The sequence below is a fragment of the Natator depressus genome, chromosome 3 (genome assembly GCF_965152275.1).
Source record: "Natator depressus isolate rNatDep1 chromosome 3, rNatDep2.hap1, whole genome shotgun sequence".
NCBI lineage: Eukaryota > Metazoa > Chordata > Testudines > Cheloniidae > Natator > Natator depressus.
Genome location: NC_134236.1, coordinates 46,905,085 through 46,921,134, shown reverse-complemented (window position 1 = coordinate 46,921,134; position 16,050 = coordinate 46,905,085). Strand labels below are relative to the sequence as shown.

Below are 16,050 nucleotides of genomic sequence, written 5' to 3'. Positions count from 1 at the left end.
CCTGGGGTTTTAGCCAGAATTCCATCTACTTGCATTCTACCTCCCTAAATTTTCTCTGCCTTTTTAGCTGGATATAATCTTCTTTACTGTTTAACTGTTACTGTTTAGAGTGTTGCTGTACACTATTAAGCAGTTGCTGCTTTCTACTGCCGGGGTTGAGTGATTCTTACATAACCTTTACACCTATTTCACAAAGGCAAATGTGAGATTTATTCAGTCTAAACTGCTCTGAGATACTTTAATAAAAATAGCTAGAGAAGTGTACCATTCACCAGTGACAGATGCTGTAGTTAAGGCTACAAAACTGTTTCCACTGAATTATAACTGTTTTTATATGTTAATTGCTTTTTTGGAAAAAAATTCTCTTTTGAATTGAAGTTTTTTGATATTTGGTCTCAGCCCTGGAAAAAAAAAATTCTGGAAAATCTGGGCAAACAGCATTTAGCCATTTGAGTAGTGAGATGGATAGGGAGAAAAAAAACACATTTTTATAACACCAGATTATTTGTTCATCTGATACAAACATTTGAACTTTGGAAGTTAAAATTCAGCATGGAATTATTCCTAACTGAGGAGTCGTGCCTTTGCTCCATTTTGAAAACTTTTCTTTAATTTAGTAGCAGATACTTTCAAAATATCACTTGAAGCATATGCAATTAAAAAAAACAGATATGCTAACAACTATACCTATACCATTGATAGCTGTACACACATACATGCATAGCAATACAGTACATAAACAGTCCGTCTTTGGCAACTTAAGTGCTTAAAGGTGCATTAGCTATAACTCCTTAGAATGTAATATGCTGCTTACACAGCTAAGATCTTAAAGAAGCTTAAAAATCTTGAGCCTTTGACAAACTGGTGCCTATGAACTTGAACAACACCAATGGTTATCATTTGATAGTCATCAGTCAGCCAAAGCATGTGAAACTGGATACTTATATTCTTTTCTAGTTTAGCAAGATCTAGGAAATCTAATGCAAAAACTTAAGATCACACAAGTCAATTAAAAAAGATTGGAAATGTACATATCTTCTAACAGCTATGTTAATGCAGCCTTGTTGTAAATACGTAATAATTTTTTTATTCCTGTTTTCTTTAACATGTTGCTGATTATGTTAAATGTATGCTTTATGTAGACTATGCAACATGGTCAAGTGAACATAGTACCTTAACTTTTGACTTTCCAGATTTCTCTTTATTCAGAATTGTACAGCCATAACATTGCATTAATGCTGGTTTTGCATTTTGTTATAAAATTCTTGCTGCTTGCCCCATCACAATGAACATCTTCACCTACTGTAGAAAGCTATTATTTCAAATGATGGGTCTACTGTCGAGAAAATGTATAATATTAAACTAAAGTTTTTTTAGACTTCTGGTGAGGAATGCTGTCCAGATCATAAATATCTTATTTGCTAAAAAAAAAAAAAAAGTCACCTATACTCTTGATGGGAAATAAAAATCTAGCATTTACGTTAAATAGTAGAAGTCTGATCTTCCCCTGCTGTCTTGCACCAAGAACTAATCATCACTCCAAAAAACAAATACAAATATATCTATATGGTACTGCCATCCTTGATTAATCTAGTATTCTCTCATTCTCTGGGTCTCACTCACATTCTAATTTATTTCTGTATGCCAGACACCAGTTATGGAAAAAATAATAGAAATACAGCTAACACGCTCTTCGCTGGCATTTCTGTGTTTGTAAAAGTAAGGAAGTAGTGTTAGTTCAGGGCAGCGTCTTATGTGTTTACAGCATCTTGCAAACGGAGATCCTGAACTAAAGATTTTAGTTACTTTCAACTCTACTACAAGCAGAGCAGAGCAGCGCAGCAGAATAGTAAAATGCAGGAATAGCATGGAGACTGAGGAAGAAATACCAACAGGAGAGGAGGGCTTGAGGCTTTCCCCCACTCAGGCAGTGATCTCATGATAATATGGTATACAAAGTGCAAGCTTCCAAATTCATTTGACCAAAAAAAAAAAAAAAAAAAAAAAAAATCAAGAAAAATGGTCTTTCTAAACGGTCTGAGTTAACCACAGAAGACAACAGAAATCGTGCCAAAGTTCTGCTGAAGTTCCAGAAATTTACTCTATTTTGCTTCCTTAGGAGAAAAGAAGTGAGGCTAAGATTTTCAAAAGCTGATGAGTGATTTTGGGGAGCCAGAATAAGATACTTCATAGGGATCTGATTTTATGAAAGCGTTGAGCACCTACCCACTGAAAATCAGACCCCTCCTTAGGTGTCAAGCTGGGTGCCCCAAAATAGAGGCACCCAAAAACCACTGGCCATTTTAAAATAGCATGGCCAAAGTTTTTTAATCTGTGTGTGAATGGATTCATTTATAATAACAATTGTGAAAATGTTTGCTTTCACTGAAAGGAATCTGATACTCTCCATCAGCAAATAAAAATATCTACTTCCCATAAAACAAATCACTTTCATTCACATAATTGTAGCCGACTCATGTGTAACAGAAAATGTGAAACTGTTCATTTTTCTAAACACAAATTCACTGTTAAGGAAAGGTATATGGCAGCTTTTAAAAAAAAATGTCAGAGGCACAATAATAAATGTTAAGAAAGCAATATTTAGGATCCACTCCTGCAAAGACTAATACATGTACTTACTTTTATGCACTGGGTCCCAATGAAGTCAACAGGACTACTCACAGTATGAAGGACTGAACACCTGCTTATGTCTTTTCAGGATTGCAGCTTAAGACAGTCCTTCCATATTATATTCAAAAATAAATCAACATGTTAGCCTATTCCCTCTCCCAATCCCAACATATGGAACATAACTGTTAGAGGTAAGGAAGACAAGTAGCATGTGAACATTCTTCCTAGGGAACAAGCTAAGTGAATTTCAAAGTGAAGTTCTGATCCTGCAAGCCTGCATGAGTCTGCCTGCATGGAGTAGCCTACAGGAACAGACCAGAATATGTATGAAGAAAGAGCTGTTAAAACAGTTGATGAGACTTCTTCCCATACATCTGGTTATAATAATGAACAAATAGATACCTTGAGTCATTCACAAGAAAGTTCTTTAAATGTATATCTTAGAATAAAAAGAGAAGACATTTTATTAAAGATGAGCTCAAAAATTTACCTCTAAGAATTCCTTCCTTACAAAGTTATGACATAATTAATCTCACACCTGAGATATGAGTCTGACTGACATCAAGATCAGGCTGACAAAGTTTGACTGAGGATTCCTGAAGAGCGAGCTGCTGCTGAAAGTAGGACAAAAGATCAGCCATCTTGCCATCATCATCACCATCCTCAATGCTAAAGTAAAGAAAAATAAAACAAAACCTGAGACTGGAACAAAACATGCCAACATCTAGTATTCACACTAACCTTTTTTTCACATTTAATATGGTTTCTGATTTGTACTTTGTAATTACTGTGTTTCTTAAGATCAAAGTATGCTACTAGATGACTAGTAGCATACTTTGGACTAGATGACCTCCTGAGGTCCCTTCCAACCCTGATATTCTATGATTCTATAGTCATTAAGATTTCTTATCACATGATGATAATCTAATTTGCCAAGAAAAAAAATTAGAGGCCTAATCAGATTTATTTAGGTTTTGTTAAAACAAGGATGTCTTTTTAAGAGAGAGTATATTAATAGAAATATTTCTGTAATTATTTTTCTTTTAATCCCAAACCAAGCAGTTTCGCTGTTCGGATTTTTACATTCACCTTCAGTACTTGCAACACAATCATTGAAGAACTGTACTAGTCTATAAACAGCAAAATATTAAAGCAATTAATTTATTTTTGTCATCTAAGATGAACAGCACATAAGAAATAAAACAGCAGCATTAACAGTGAAAAGTAAATTATATTTTTATAGAGCTCATTATAGTAATTATTGTAAGTATTTTCTTTTTGGGGTGGGGGTGGGGAAGAGTCACTTTTTACTTTTTAAAACTGATAGTGTCCCTTTGTGGCTTTCCTCATCAACATATTGATCTTTTAGAAGAAGTGGTTTGGACAAATCCTGTTATTTGGCATTATTTGGGAAATTAGTTTTATGAAGTAGTGAAAAAGATGGCAACAAAGACACTATGGCCAAGATCCAGAAAGGGACTTTGGCACTATGACACTGAGCATCATGGCACCTAACTTTTAGGTGCCTAGAAAATCACAGGACCAACACTGATCCACAAAGCCTGAGTGAGGCACCTGGGCTTCTATAGAAGCAATAGGGAGAAGCAAGTACCTTAAGCTTGAAAGCTTGTCTTTTTCACCAATGAAAATTGGTCTAATAACAGATATTATCTCACCCACTTTGTCTCTCTAACAGACTAGAATGTCATTCTAACTCTCTCTGGCCCAATTAATATTATTCAATTAATGTGGAATAACTTCAATGATTGAGGGGGGTGAGGGTGGGGCATCAGAATACCCCACAGCCCAGTGATTAGGCAACTCACCTGAGAGGTAGCAGATTGCTGCTCCAATCCCTTCTCACCCTCAGGAGGAGGGGGTACTTGAACCAGGAATCTCCCACATCCTGGATGAGTGCCTAATCACTGGGCTAAAAGTTACAATGGAGGTCCTCCTACATGCTCCCCGCAACCTGAGGGGTCCAATCCAGTAGGCACCCTCTGAGCATGCTCACTAGATCAGGCCCCGCATGCCACTCAGGTGGCTGAACAACTATTTCCTCAGTTTGTAAATCAGAGTGCATGCTCAAAGACAAAAACTTAGGCACTGAGTGAGTTCAGGTGTCTACAGGGTACCATGGGAGTTCTATGGATTGTAGTGGTGCCTAAAAACAAGACTTAGGAACCTAAGTACCTTCATGGATTACTCCCTATGCTGAAGGGCTAATGAACATCATTTAATATGCTATAAAATGACATTACTGCAACATAAAGATTAAATCTGAGTTCTCTACAACAGGTGCAACCATTCTACACAGGTGTGTAAATAGCCACTCAAACCACATGACTCTACCTAACCTTACTCATGAAGCGCTGCATATATTATTTTTGATTGCCCTTAAGACTAACAAGCTCTCTGTGAGAACACACAGTTTGTGTAGAACTTCCAGAAGCTTACTTATATTTCTCTTTTGCATGTTTAGTTTAATTGGGTTTAATAAGAGAAGTGATGGAATTAAAAAAAACTCCAACTCCAGCTGAAAGAGCTAGAAAAGGATCTTTCAAATACTGTAAAGAGAAGACAGAACTCTGTTTTGGCCTTCTAGGCCTAAGATGGTATGGAGAAAGGGAGTGCTAATTGATAAAACTGTGTTCATTACTTACCTTGTATTACTGGAAGAGATGACAACTATTACAGAACATTGTTAGAGTAGCTTGTTGTACTTTTTCGCTGATGTGACATAGAGAACTTTTTAGTTTAGAAGCACTAATAGTGCTAACAAACATTTCTAGAAAGGCATACGCTCTGCAGACGTTACTTTAAAAAACAAATAAGGGGGCAGGATAAGAAAGTTGGCTCCAGCTGTGGTATCACTTGGAGTTGGGGAAGGGCAATAAGGAAAAAAAACCAAACATTTGAAAGACCACATGGAAGTTCATGTACTCATCAATACACTGAACTGACTAAAGGAGAGTCTCTCAAAGGGGAGGGAAAATACTAGGAATATAAAAGAACTTTATAAAACTCTACTCTATAATCTAGTATTTTTCTTACCTCACTGATGTGATGTTAATGGGGGTTCACTTAAATACCCAGATAGTCCTATACTTGGCTATTACCCTATTAGGAAAATAAGTCTAACCGCTATATATGTACAAGCCTACAAGTGCAGAATCTTTTGATACTACAGTGTAACGTTCAAGAATCAATATGTCAGCTCTTACTAGCCTAAAAATGATCCTGCCTGCATAGCTTATAGATCTGAATCTCAGGGTAAAAAGTAATATGGTGGCTTCTGTATTTTTAAATCACCCACTAACTATTTTCTGCTAAATTATTTTAATCCCTCAATTTAAATTTGAACTGGCTCCAAACAAATTAAGAACTGCATCTCATTGTATTGTTTGGTATAAAATGTCTTCCCAGGCTCTATATAACTTTTCATAATGCATGCTACTAATTAAATTGAAGTTAAACAAAAAGATGCTTCTCAAACATAAGGTGACTATATTACAAACAGATAGGTGGCACCTTAATGAATGTCTTTGGATTAAAAACAAAATGTGTAAATTTGTGCATTCCTGTGCTGCTCAGTGGTAAACTTGTCATACTTACTAGCTCTTTCCAACACCATCACCTTCCGGAGACCACGTATAGGTGATCTTAAACTCTATATCAGGTACAAGTTGCATGGCTAGACGATAAAACTTGATGGCTGAAAACAGAGGTAATATTTACAACTTGGAACACATTTAATGCCTACTCTAGTGATCAAAATTGAGCTTCTCCTGAGAAATGACTTTAGCTGTAACTGTACTGTAACTAAGGCCAGGAAGGCTCTGTATCATTACACTTTTAAAAAAATTGTTTTCTAAATGGCAAAGCTGCTCATCAGGGTGCCAGATTGGACACTAATCCCATCCCTCCCAGTTGTTTCTTTACTATCAAATTTAACCTAAAACAATTAGAATAAAAATGGTAATCTTAGCAGGGAAGATAGGACCTATTTGACACACTTACCAGGGCTTGAAAATCCACTTGCCCCTTTTGTGGAGGAAGCTTTCCCAGACACATACCAGCAGCTTCTACATAATTAATTTTAATTCAATATCTTCTATGGGCGTGCCAGTTAAGGCTTGATAGGTAAGGGTGTTTTATACACTTAAATTTGATAAAGGCCTGATTTTTTCCCAAAGGTGTTGGACACCTAACAACTCTCTTCCAAGGTCCATAAAGTTTCTGTCTTTATGGTTGCAAAGAACTTTGCCAAATATGAACTGTGTGAAAGGATGACAGCAGTGCACTGGAAGTGTGCAGACAGATGACTCCAGTATCAGATGCTTTCAGATCAGTCTTTCAGATGCTCATAACTTTACCAAGCTACAGGAGAGTGAAAACGGCTGCTATTCAGAACCCTGTAGGTATCAGTGACATGGACAAGGATCAGCTCAATTTCACTTTGTAGCTCAGTGGCAAAGCAGCAGCAGTGAAGGCAGGCACTGGAGCTAGTCACTGGGAAGGATATCTCTTTTAAAAGTGCAGAGGCAGAAAGAAAGCTGAAAGAAATATAGAGGAGCAGAGACCATCCCAAAATCTCTGCAAGCAGCCATAAGGCTCTGCAATGAGATGGGGAACAGAGAATTCTCCATCTGTTTCTAGCATCCAGAGAGGATACTTCTAATTTCAGATATTTTCTAACCAAAGGCTCATAACCAAATTGAGCGTCCCTGAATACGAGTTGGAAAAAGCACCCTAGTAGGAATATTAGAATCTGCATCTCTTCTATTAGCGGGGCATGGGGAGAGAGAGAGAAAGCAGGTTTATTTTTCAAGTGGGTATTGCCCTTAGGGAGTAAGGACCAACTCTAAAGGGACTTAGGTGTTGCAAGCCAGCATGGTAGCGGGGAGACCCCTAAATTAGCAATGAGAGAGGCGGGTCCTAAGCCCCACCCTGCTCCTCTCACAGAGATAGGTACCTAAGCCCAGGCAGCAGGGAGGTGCCTATCTCTGCTTGTGATCCACACCTGGGAACCCCTCTCTTGGAATCAGATGGCTTATTTCTTGTGAGAACAAGTTAGGTGTCTGCCTCACTCCACACAAAATGGCTGAAGGAGGAAGTGCTGCTGCACACCTTATAACTTTTAGCCCAGTGGTTACAGCACTCCTCTGGAATGCTGGAGACCAGTTCAATTCCCCACGCTACTTGAGGGGGAGAGAGGATTTGAAAAGGAGTCTCCTACCTCTCAGAAGAGTGCTCAAAGCAATGAGATATGGGATATTCTGATGTTGAGCTCCTTCAATCGCCCCCGTTGAAGTTGTTCCATTTTAAATAAATAAACGTCACTGGAGCAGGGGGACTGGAACATGGGTTTCCCACCTCCCTGGTGGGTGCTCTAGCACCAGGCTATAAAGTTATTCTCTCTCTTTCACACCCCACTCCCCTGATTTTGAATGGGACTCAATTGCATAGGTGGCCTCTGAGCATACCTAGCAGATCAGGCCTCATGGCTAAAACAGGTGCTCCTCTGCCTATCTTCTCCCACTTTGTCACACTGGGGCTCAGGTGTGAGGTAAGTGTCTAGACACCTAGTCTGAGGCAGCAGTGTGCATGCCCAGAGTCAGAAACTTAGGTGTCTAGGGAACTTTTAAAGTTAACATTTAGGTGCCTGCAAGGGTTCAGTGGATCACACTGGCTCCTAAATCTGAGGTTTAGGTGCCTAAGTACCTATGTGGAGCTGGGCCCAAGGCCTCTGTATTTTGTATTTCTCTTTACCTAGAGGTTTAGTCCTTCAGCTACTGGGTGTCTGAGAAAATTTCCATGCCCTGGGTAAAAATGGACAGACGGAAAGAGAGAGCAGGGAGACTGGGTCTGGGTGGGATGAAGGGAGAAATAACATTTTTCCTTCTGCCTCTCCATTCCCTTAACAGACATTGAAGACAAAGCTCTCTTCCTGCGTTAGTGTCTGCTTACAGTGTGAGAGATGGAATGCACCAAGCCAAAAGTGACTGACCAGTTAAGTTTAGCACATGTATATTCCACTTGTTTCTATTTTAACATTTCTTGAGTAAAGGACCAGGATTTATATAGCTCCACTTCTCTCTGGGGCTTGAGAAGGTGAAAGCCAGAGAAGGAAAGCCTGGCATGTAGGAGAAGGGAAGGAAAACATTGCTACTAAAACAACCCAGGAGGATATCCCAAAGATCAGAACTTCTCTGAAGTCGATGGAGAGATTGCAGGAACATGCTTTAGAGCAGACCTAGTCTTGATTACCCTGTGCACTATATCCACAGAGAGACTGTGTGGCAATGCTGAGCATTGCAAATCTAACTTTTAGGTGCCCTGCTGCCCAGTGTGATCCTTACCCTAGATGTAACACCAACAGACTTTGGTTGTTGGCGGGCAGGCTCGAACCTGGGACCTCTGGAGCTAAATGCATGAGCCTCTTCTGCATGAGCTAAAAGCCACATGGCCCTTAAGTTAAGACTGTAGCAGACTCATTAATCTCTCTCTAAATGGTCTCGGTTCCACTAGATGGGCCAGAGCACCACACCCAGGAGGTGTGTGGATTACACAGGCACCCAGGCTCCCTATACAATACATGGCGAGAGTTAGGTACATAAGGGATTCACAAAAGGCAGCAAGCTGAGCTGACAACCCGTAAGATAGCCAGTAGTTAGACGCCTAACTCTGGGCCAGAGGGAGGTGCCTATCTCTGCTGCGGATTCACAGCTGTGACCCCTCTTCTGGACATAGATGCCTAAGCCAGGTCAACCCTCTTTCATCAAAAATGAGAGCGAGGGAGACCCTTTACTTTATTATAGCTAGGCTTGACAGGATTCAATTTAGATATATGTTGGTAAATGTTATTTTCAGCTGACATACTGAAATCGATAGAAAAAATACCCATTGGTAACAGCTGGCATGAGTGCAGCCTTCCCTGCACCTTGCACCTCCGTATCACCACCCCACTCTTTCCCTCATTAGCTGGGAGCGTGGGGACCATCCCCATTCAGGAGCTAACAGCAGAGTGGCCTCTCCAAGGGGCTTGTCCTCTTCCTCCTCACAGTCCTGGCTGGGGATCTCTGCTCTGCCTCACCATGCCTGCAGCCTTCCCTGCACCTTGTGCCTCCAGACATCAGGTGTCACTGGTTCTAAGGCCGCACTGTCATGGCCCCATTCCCTCATTCACCAGCTGAATGTATGTGGGGGCAGCCCCCAGACTGAAGCTGTTTAGCAGTGAGGTGGCCTGCCTAATGGCAGGAGGTTCATCCTCATCCATCATGATCCTGGGAGGACCAGGACACCTTCCTGCTGAGGCTGGCCATGTGGCCAGGCCAGGATCATTCAGGGTGGGAAGAGTAGAAGCTTGTGTGGCAAAGTGCTACAGCAGCTGCCAAACAGTGCTGGAGATGCAGATATGACTGATTAACACAGTGTATTGGAGTCAAAGTTCAAGAAGTGCATGAAAGCAATTACATTTATGATAAGGGCTCAACTGCACCAGTTCACTAACAGAGGGAAGGTTTGTCATTTTATGTCAGTAATGAATCAAAAGAAAAACCCTAGAGGAATACTGCACTGAATACCCTGACCTCAGATTCAAAATGAAAGTCTGGAAAAGAGGAGGAATTTTTGCACTGCAAAGTTTGTAAACCAGAAATCTCTGGAAAGGCAGATCATATTGTTGAACATTTGAACAACGTCTCATATGAAACTGAATGAAAGTCAAGCCATGCTTCAACAGAAGCCTGTTTGGAAGAATGAGAACATAAGAATGGCCATGCTGGGTCAGACCAAAGGTCCATCCAGCCTAGTATCCTTTCTACCGACAGTGGCCAATGCCAGGTGCCCCAGAGGGAGTGAACCTAACAGGTAATGATCAAGTGATCCATCCCGTCACCCATCTCCACCCTCTGACAAACAGAGACTAGGGACACCATTCCTCACCCATCCTGGCTAATAGCCATTAATGGACTTAACCTTCATGAATTTATCCAGTTCTCTTTTAAACTCTGTTATCGTCCTAGCCTTCACAACCTCCTCAGGGAAGGAGTTCCACAGGTTGACTGTGCTGTGTGAAGAAGAACTTCCTTTTATTTGTTTTAAACCTGCTGCCCATTAATTTCATTTGGTGGCCCCTAGTTCTTATATTATGGGAACAAGTAAATAACTTTTCCTTATTCACTTTCTCCACACCACTCATGATTTTCTATACCTCTATCATATCCCCCCTTAGTCTCCTCTTTTCCAAGCTGAAAAGTCCTAGCCTCTTTAATCTCTCCTCATATGGGACCCGTTCCAAACCCCTAATCATTTTAGTTGCCCTTCTCTGAACCTTTTCTAATGCCAGTATATCCTTTTTGAGATGAGGGACCACATCTGTACGCAGTATTCAAGATGTGGGCGTATCATGGATTTATATAGGGGCAATAAGATATTCTCCATCTTATTCTCTATCCTTTTTGTAATGATTCCTAACATCCTGTTCGCTTTTTTGACTGCTGCTACACACTACGTGGACATGTCAGAGAACTATTCACGATGACTCCAAGATTTCACAAAAGAAGATAAAAGAAGGAAGAAACTGCAGATTTCCCACACAATCTGGTACAGGCGTTGTATTTTAACGTGATTCCACTGAATGACGTCTGTGGTTTGAGCTTTTTATTAGTTCTGCTTCACGATCCTGCACTTGCCCAGAACTTCCGTAGCTGGAAAAAAAAAAAAACCTGCCTGAAGTTTTCTCTCAGCCCCAAGCTTGCAATGAAGGATCTTTTGAGGGGTGAGAAATTCTCTTTAGTAACTGATGAAACCCCAGAGTTTTCTGGACAGCCAGCGATGAACATCGTTGTTCTACACTGATAGGAATAAATCATTAATACTATTCTACTGAAAGCCTCTGTTTTTCTTCAGTGAGGATCGTTTGAATTTGGATTCAAGATGTTGCAAGAGTACAGCCAAATGTGGGAAAACAGTGTTAATCAACAGTGACTCTGTGATATACATGCAACGCTTAGTAAAGGACATGAAAGAAATGTATCCACATATGCTGCACATTCCATGTATTACTCATTGTCTCAGTTCTGGGTGACTACACCTGTTTTCCCCCTCAGTAGTCCAGCAAAGGCATCCACTCTCAGGCTTCCAACTCTCCTGGCCATCACTTCTAGTGGGTGGAGACCCCTATGTCACTCCCTTCTGACTGGACTATGTCCAGGATGAACAATTCCCTGCCTTCACTGTATTATCCCCAGCAAAGACAGTTTGCCTAAACAGACCTGCCTGCTCTCTCTTCAGAGATAGTTAACAAGAGTAATTGAGACCAGTTGGTCCTTTCAATTCTTCCCTAAGGACTGGTGTCCTCCAGAGACCAGAGATCCTGTGTGTTTTGCTGGATCATGAAGACCATAAATCAGTTTAAAATTAGGCTATTTATCCAAAAATCCCTTGTCTGTTGGTCCTTGCACAATCCAGTTTGAACTAGTATATGTGCACCTCTTCTAAGGGGTGGCTTCAAAGGGCTGATAATGGAGGAAGTACATTAGCATCCCCCTCCCTTCTAAAGGAATATACTATACCAAAACACCCATACACAATTGCATTTTTAATATAATCTACCCTGAAGATATTACCCATAATTCAATAAGGTTTAACTTAATTCAGTAAAGTTTATCTTAATCCCATAAACTCTGTTCAGGATATTCTCATTCTGTCACAGGCATCTTTTGCATGTACCCATTAATCATGCAATCAAAGCTTATACATTCCGCATACTCAATATATTCGTGGAATGTTTTCCAGCGATATTGAAAAATGACAGCAAGCATGAGCCCAATGGGTTTGCGGGTGCCCCTCATTTGTGTCATTATGCTGGTTTTCCTGGCTCAAGGCTGCAAAATTAATTCATATGCATTGGGACTGCATGACAGACTCTCTCATTAAAGAAGATGATACAATTACCTCAAAGAAAACAATGAAACTATGCCGGACGGTCAAAGACGCTGGAAACCAGCGAGATCTGTGCTGCAATTTACCTTGTCTTTGTTTATTTGGGGGGGGGAGAGGAGGAATCAACAGAGCTCGCTGGGAAATGGAGACAAATGCACCATGATACACTGCATTGATACACTGCTTAACTGTGATTTACAAGTTACTTCTGATCTAGATAATGCCTTAAAAGAAGTGGACCTCAAGTCAATGGGATTTAAATGGCAACTCCTTTCATCTGCAAAGCTGGCTTTTGCATCAGAATTTCAAAGCAAACTGAAGGCAACCATATCCACAACGTAGCCAATGGACTCTATGGAAAATAATCTCTTTTTGCCAACCATCCGTCCAGGCACAGATGTCATGCAATTTTAGCAACTATAAAAATATTCTGTGCATTTTTCCTTGCCTAGCAAAAGAGTTCAAACATGATTTTGACTTGTACATGACATGTGAAGTGCCCTTTGACAGTATAACAGCACCTCAATACTGGAAAACTGAAACCCAATCATTGGATTATGTGCACTAACAGTGCCAATAACGTCAACGTTTGTGAAAAGATCATTGTCTGTTCAGAAAAGTTCAAGACAAACGTTGCATGTGCCTCTGAAGACCGCCTTGATTGGCTCAATGTTTTGTACAACGGTAAGGACCTAAGTTTAAATATGGAGAAGTTTCAAAATCCAGAACTGTCTGCTGCCTGTAGCAAAAAATAATTTTGCAGTCCAATACCTGTAACATAAGCCTGAGACTTTTGTGTGTGCATGCGCGCGTGTGTGCACGTGCTCAAACCTCCTAACTGTGGGAACTGAAGATTCTGGGCAAAATCCTGTGATTGAGGCCTGTCAACATCTAAAACTTAGGTCAATCTAGCTACATCATTCAGGACTGTGAAAAATTTCACACCCTGTGCAATATAGTTAGGTTGACCTAACCTCCACTGTAGATGCAGCTGTGACCCAAGAACTTCTGGATGCCAACTGCCAGAGGGCACAGGGTACAAGTATCCATGAGTTCACCAAAAGAATGTCATAAGATCTCTAGTGAAAGCCTGTGTCACACTGCTCATCAGTATCACTGCAAACCATATGTACAGATGCTGTGGAAGAGGGGAGGTGTGTGTGTAATACTGAAAATTACATTTTTAAGGTCTATAACTAGAGATTGTTCACCAGACAGGTAAAAAGCAGGTTTTCTTTCAGGCAAGTAATGTTTATTTATCTGTTTAAATATAAATTAAATATTGTATGGTTCACAATGGACATCCATTTACAATCTGAGTCAAATGCTCATGAAGGACTGTGAAATCTTCAAAGAGAAAATTTTACAGGAAGACGTGAACCAGCAATGGAGAGCTGTTTACAACGAAGAACAATGAACTTTTGGGGGTATAATAAGGGGTATGGAGGTACATCCTCATTCCTTCAATCTGTGAAGACAAGCTGCTGGCAAGCTTGATCTTATGAGAAGGGATCTCAGTCAAACTGGTTGAAAATATGGGGGGAAAGGACTTGGGGTAAGCTATCTTGTAGGAGATAGGAAAATGCCTTGTTAAGTTTGAGCTCTAGAAAGCATGTTTTGATTTTGTTTTATATGTAACCATTTGTTTCCACTATTCTCTTTATATCACTTGAATTGCTTTTCTCTGAAACTTATTCTTGTGTTCACTATATATGTGCTGTGTGTTAAGCAAAGCAGTGATCCTGAGTTGAATCTCACAAGCTGGTATGCCTTATTCCTTTAGGAATAGTGGATCTAAGAATGCTGTGAGTGCTCAGTGAAAGCGGGGCAGAGCACTCCAGAGGGATGCTCAGAGGACTGAAGGGTTGATGTGTGCCTATTATTAACCTGTACAGGCAGTGCTTGTTGCCTGAGGCTGGTGGTTTCAGGGAGGTGATTCACAGCAGGCACAGACAAGACTTCCTCATGATAAGTGCAGGGGGTAGCAAGGTGTGTCACAACCCTGACTACCCTCGAGAAACACTGCAGAAGCTAGGTCAATGGAAGGATTCTTCCGTGGATCTAGCTGTTGCCTCTGGGAGAGGTGAATTTACTACAGCAACAAAAAAATCCCTTCTGTAGTAACTGTCTTCGCTATAGAGCTTTACAGCAGCAGCACTGCAGCTGTGCCGCTGTAGTGCAGACATATCCTTAGACCAGTGGTTCCCAAACTTGTTCCGCCACTTGTGCAGGGAAAGCCCTTGGTGGGCCAGGCCGGTTTGTTTACCTGCCGCGTCCGCAGGTTCGGCCGATCACAGCTCCCACTGGCTGTGGTTTGCTGTTCCAGGCCAATGGGAGCTGCTGGAAGCGGTGCGGGCCGAGGGACGTACTGGCCACCGCTTCCGGCAGCTCCCATTGGCCTCGAGTAGCAAACTGTGGCCAGTGGGAGCCGCGATCGGTCGAACCTGCGGACGCGGCAGGTAAACAAACCGGCCTGGCCCGCTAGGGGCTTTCCCTGCACAAGCGGCGGAACAAGTTTGGGAACCACTGTCTTAGACTTTTGAATTAGGCTTTTTTTTTTCCCCCTGGACTTTTACTAGAAGGTTGTCTTCTCTTCAGTGGGTATTGGCATCTGGCCAGAGAAAGCTAAGAAGTTATATTGGACTGAGTCTCCTATCACTTACACTGATTAGCCTATTTTTAATGGAGGCAAGAGAAAGGCTTGGAAAGATGGGAGTTTGACTAGGAAAAGCCAAAAGGACACAGTGGCAGGGGCCTTTACAACAGAGTCCAGTTCAGATGTCAGCCAGTTCAGGACTTTAACTAGATTGTACAGCTGCCTCATGAACTCTTGCCTTTAAAGTGCCATTAGACAGTAGTTGCTGATATTAATACCTGAACTAGAGAAGGGTTATGTTGTTCAACTTCTTAAAATGCTATAGTACTTCAAAGAAACACTACTTCTCTAATTAAAGTAGCGGGTTGCCTAGTTGCCATCCTTGCTTCTCACCCTGATTCAGGCTGAGCCCTCAATGCCACAGTTCCCAAACTACATTAGTAGTATGGTAATCTCATCTTACTGGAACGAACATAAACCTGGCTGTTACAAGAACTCCATGTGACACTACTATGCAGAACTGAGGTTTGTTACCTCTACATGCATTAACTTTACCCTATTTGGTTGGCATACAACCCACTAAACTACAGCTGAGATGAAGTTTGTCATTTTGACATGGTTCCATTAAGCAGTTGGCCAAGGAGCTGGAGTCAAAAGAAAAACAGCTAGCCCTACTAAAATAGTTGGACTTTTGATTGCTTTAGGGGGAAAATGCAATACTCTTCCAACAAGATTAGCTGACCAAAGGATCTTCTTAGCGTAAAGTATGGCAATGGCCTTTTAAAAAACACTACTTGATGTAAAACTCTTATACCACTCACGAAATAACTCTGAGACCTCTGGTGCCTGCTAGCAACACAACCCCTAACAATGAA

General features: G+C 41.0%; 1 protein-coding gene across 5 annotated transcripts in view; it reads right to left on the bottom strand.

The window, feature by feature from the left end:
• FBXO9 (F-box protein 9) overlaps window positions 1–16,050 on the bottom strand; it is a 40,998-nt gene that overhangs the window by 9,463 nt on the left and 15,485 nt on the right. For all 5 annotated transcript variants that reach the window (XM_074947801.1, XM_074947798.1, XM_074947799.1 and 2 more), the window contains 2 exons: window positions 6,247–6,346; window positions 3,170–3,300 (listed from right to left, as the gene is read on the bottom strand). In XM_074947801.1, the coding sequence (XP_074803902.1) occupies window positions 3,170–3,300; window positions 6,247–6,346 (231 nt within the window). The remainder of the gene's footprint in view (window positions 1–3,169; window positions 3,301–6,246; window positions 6,347–16,050) is intronic.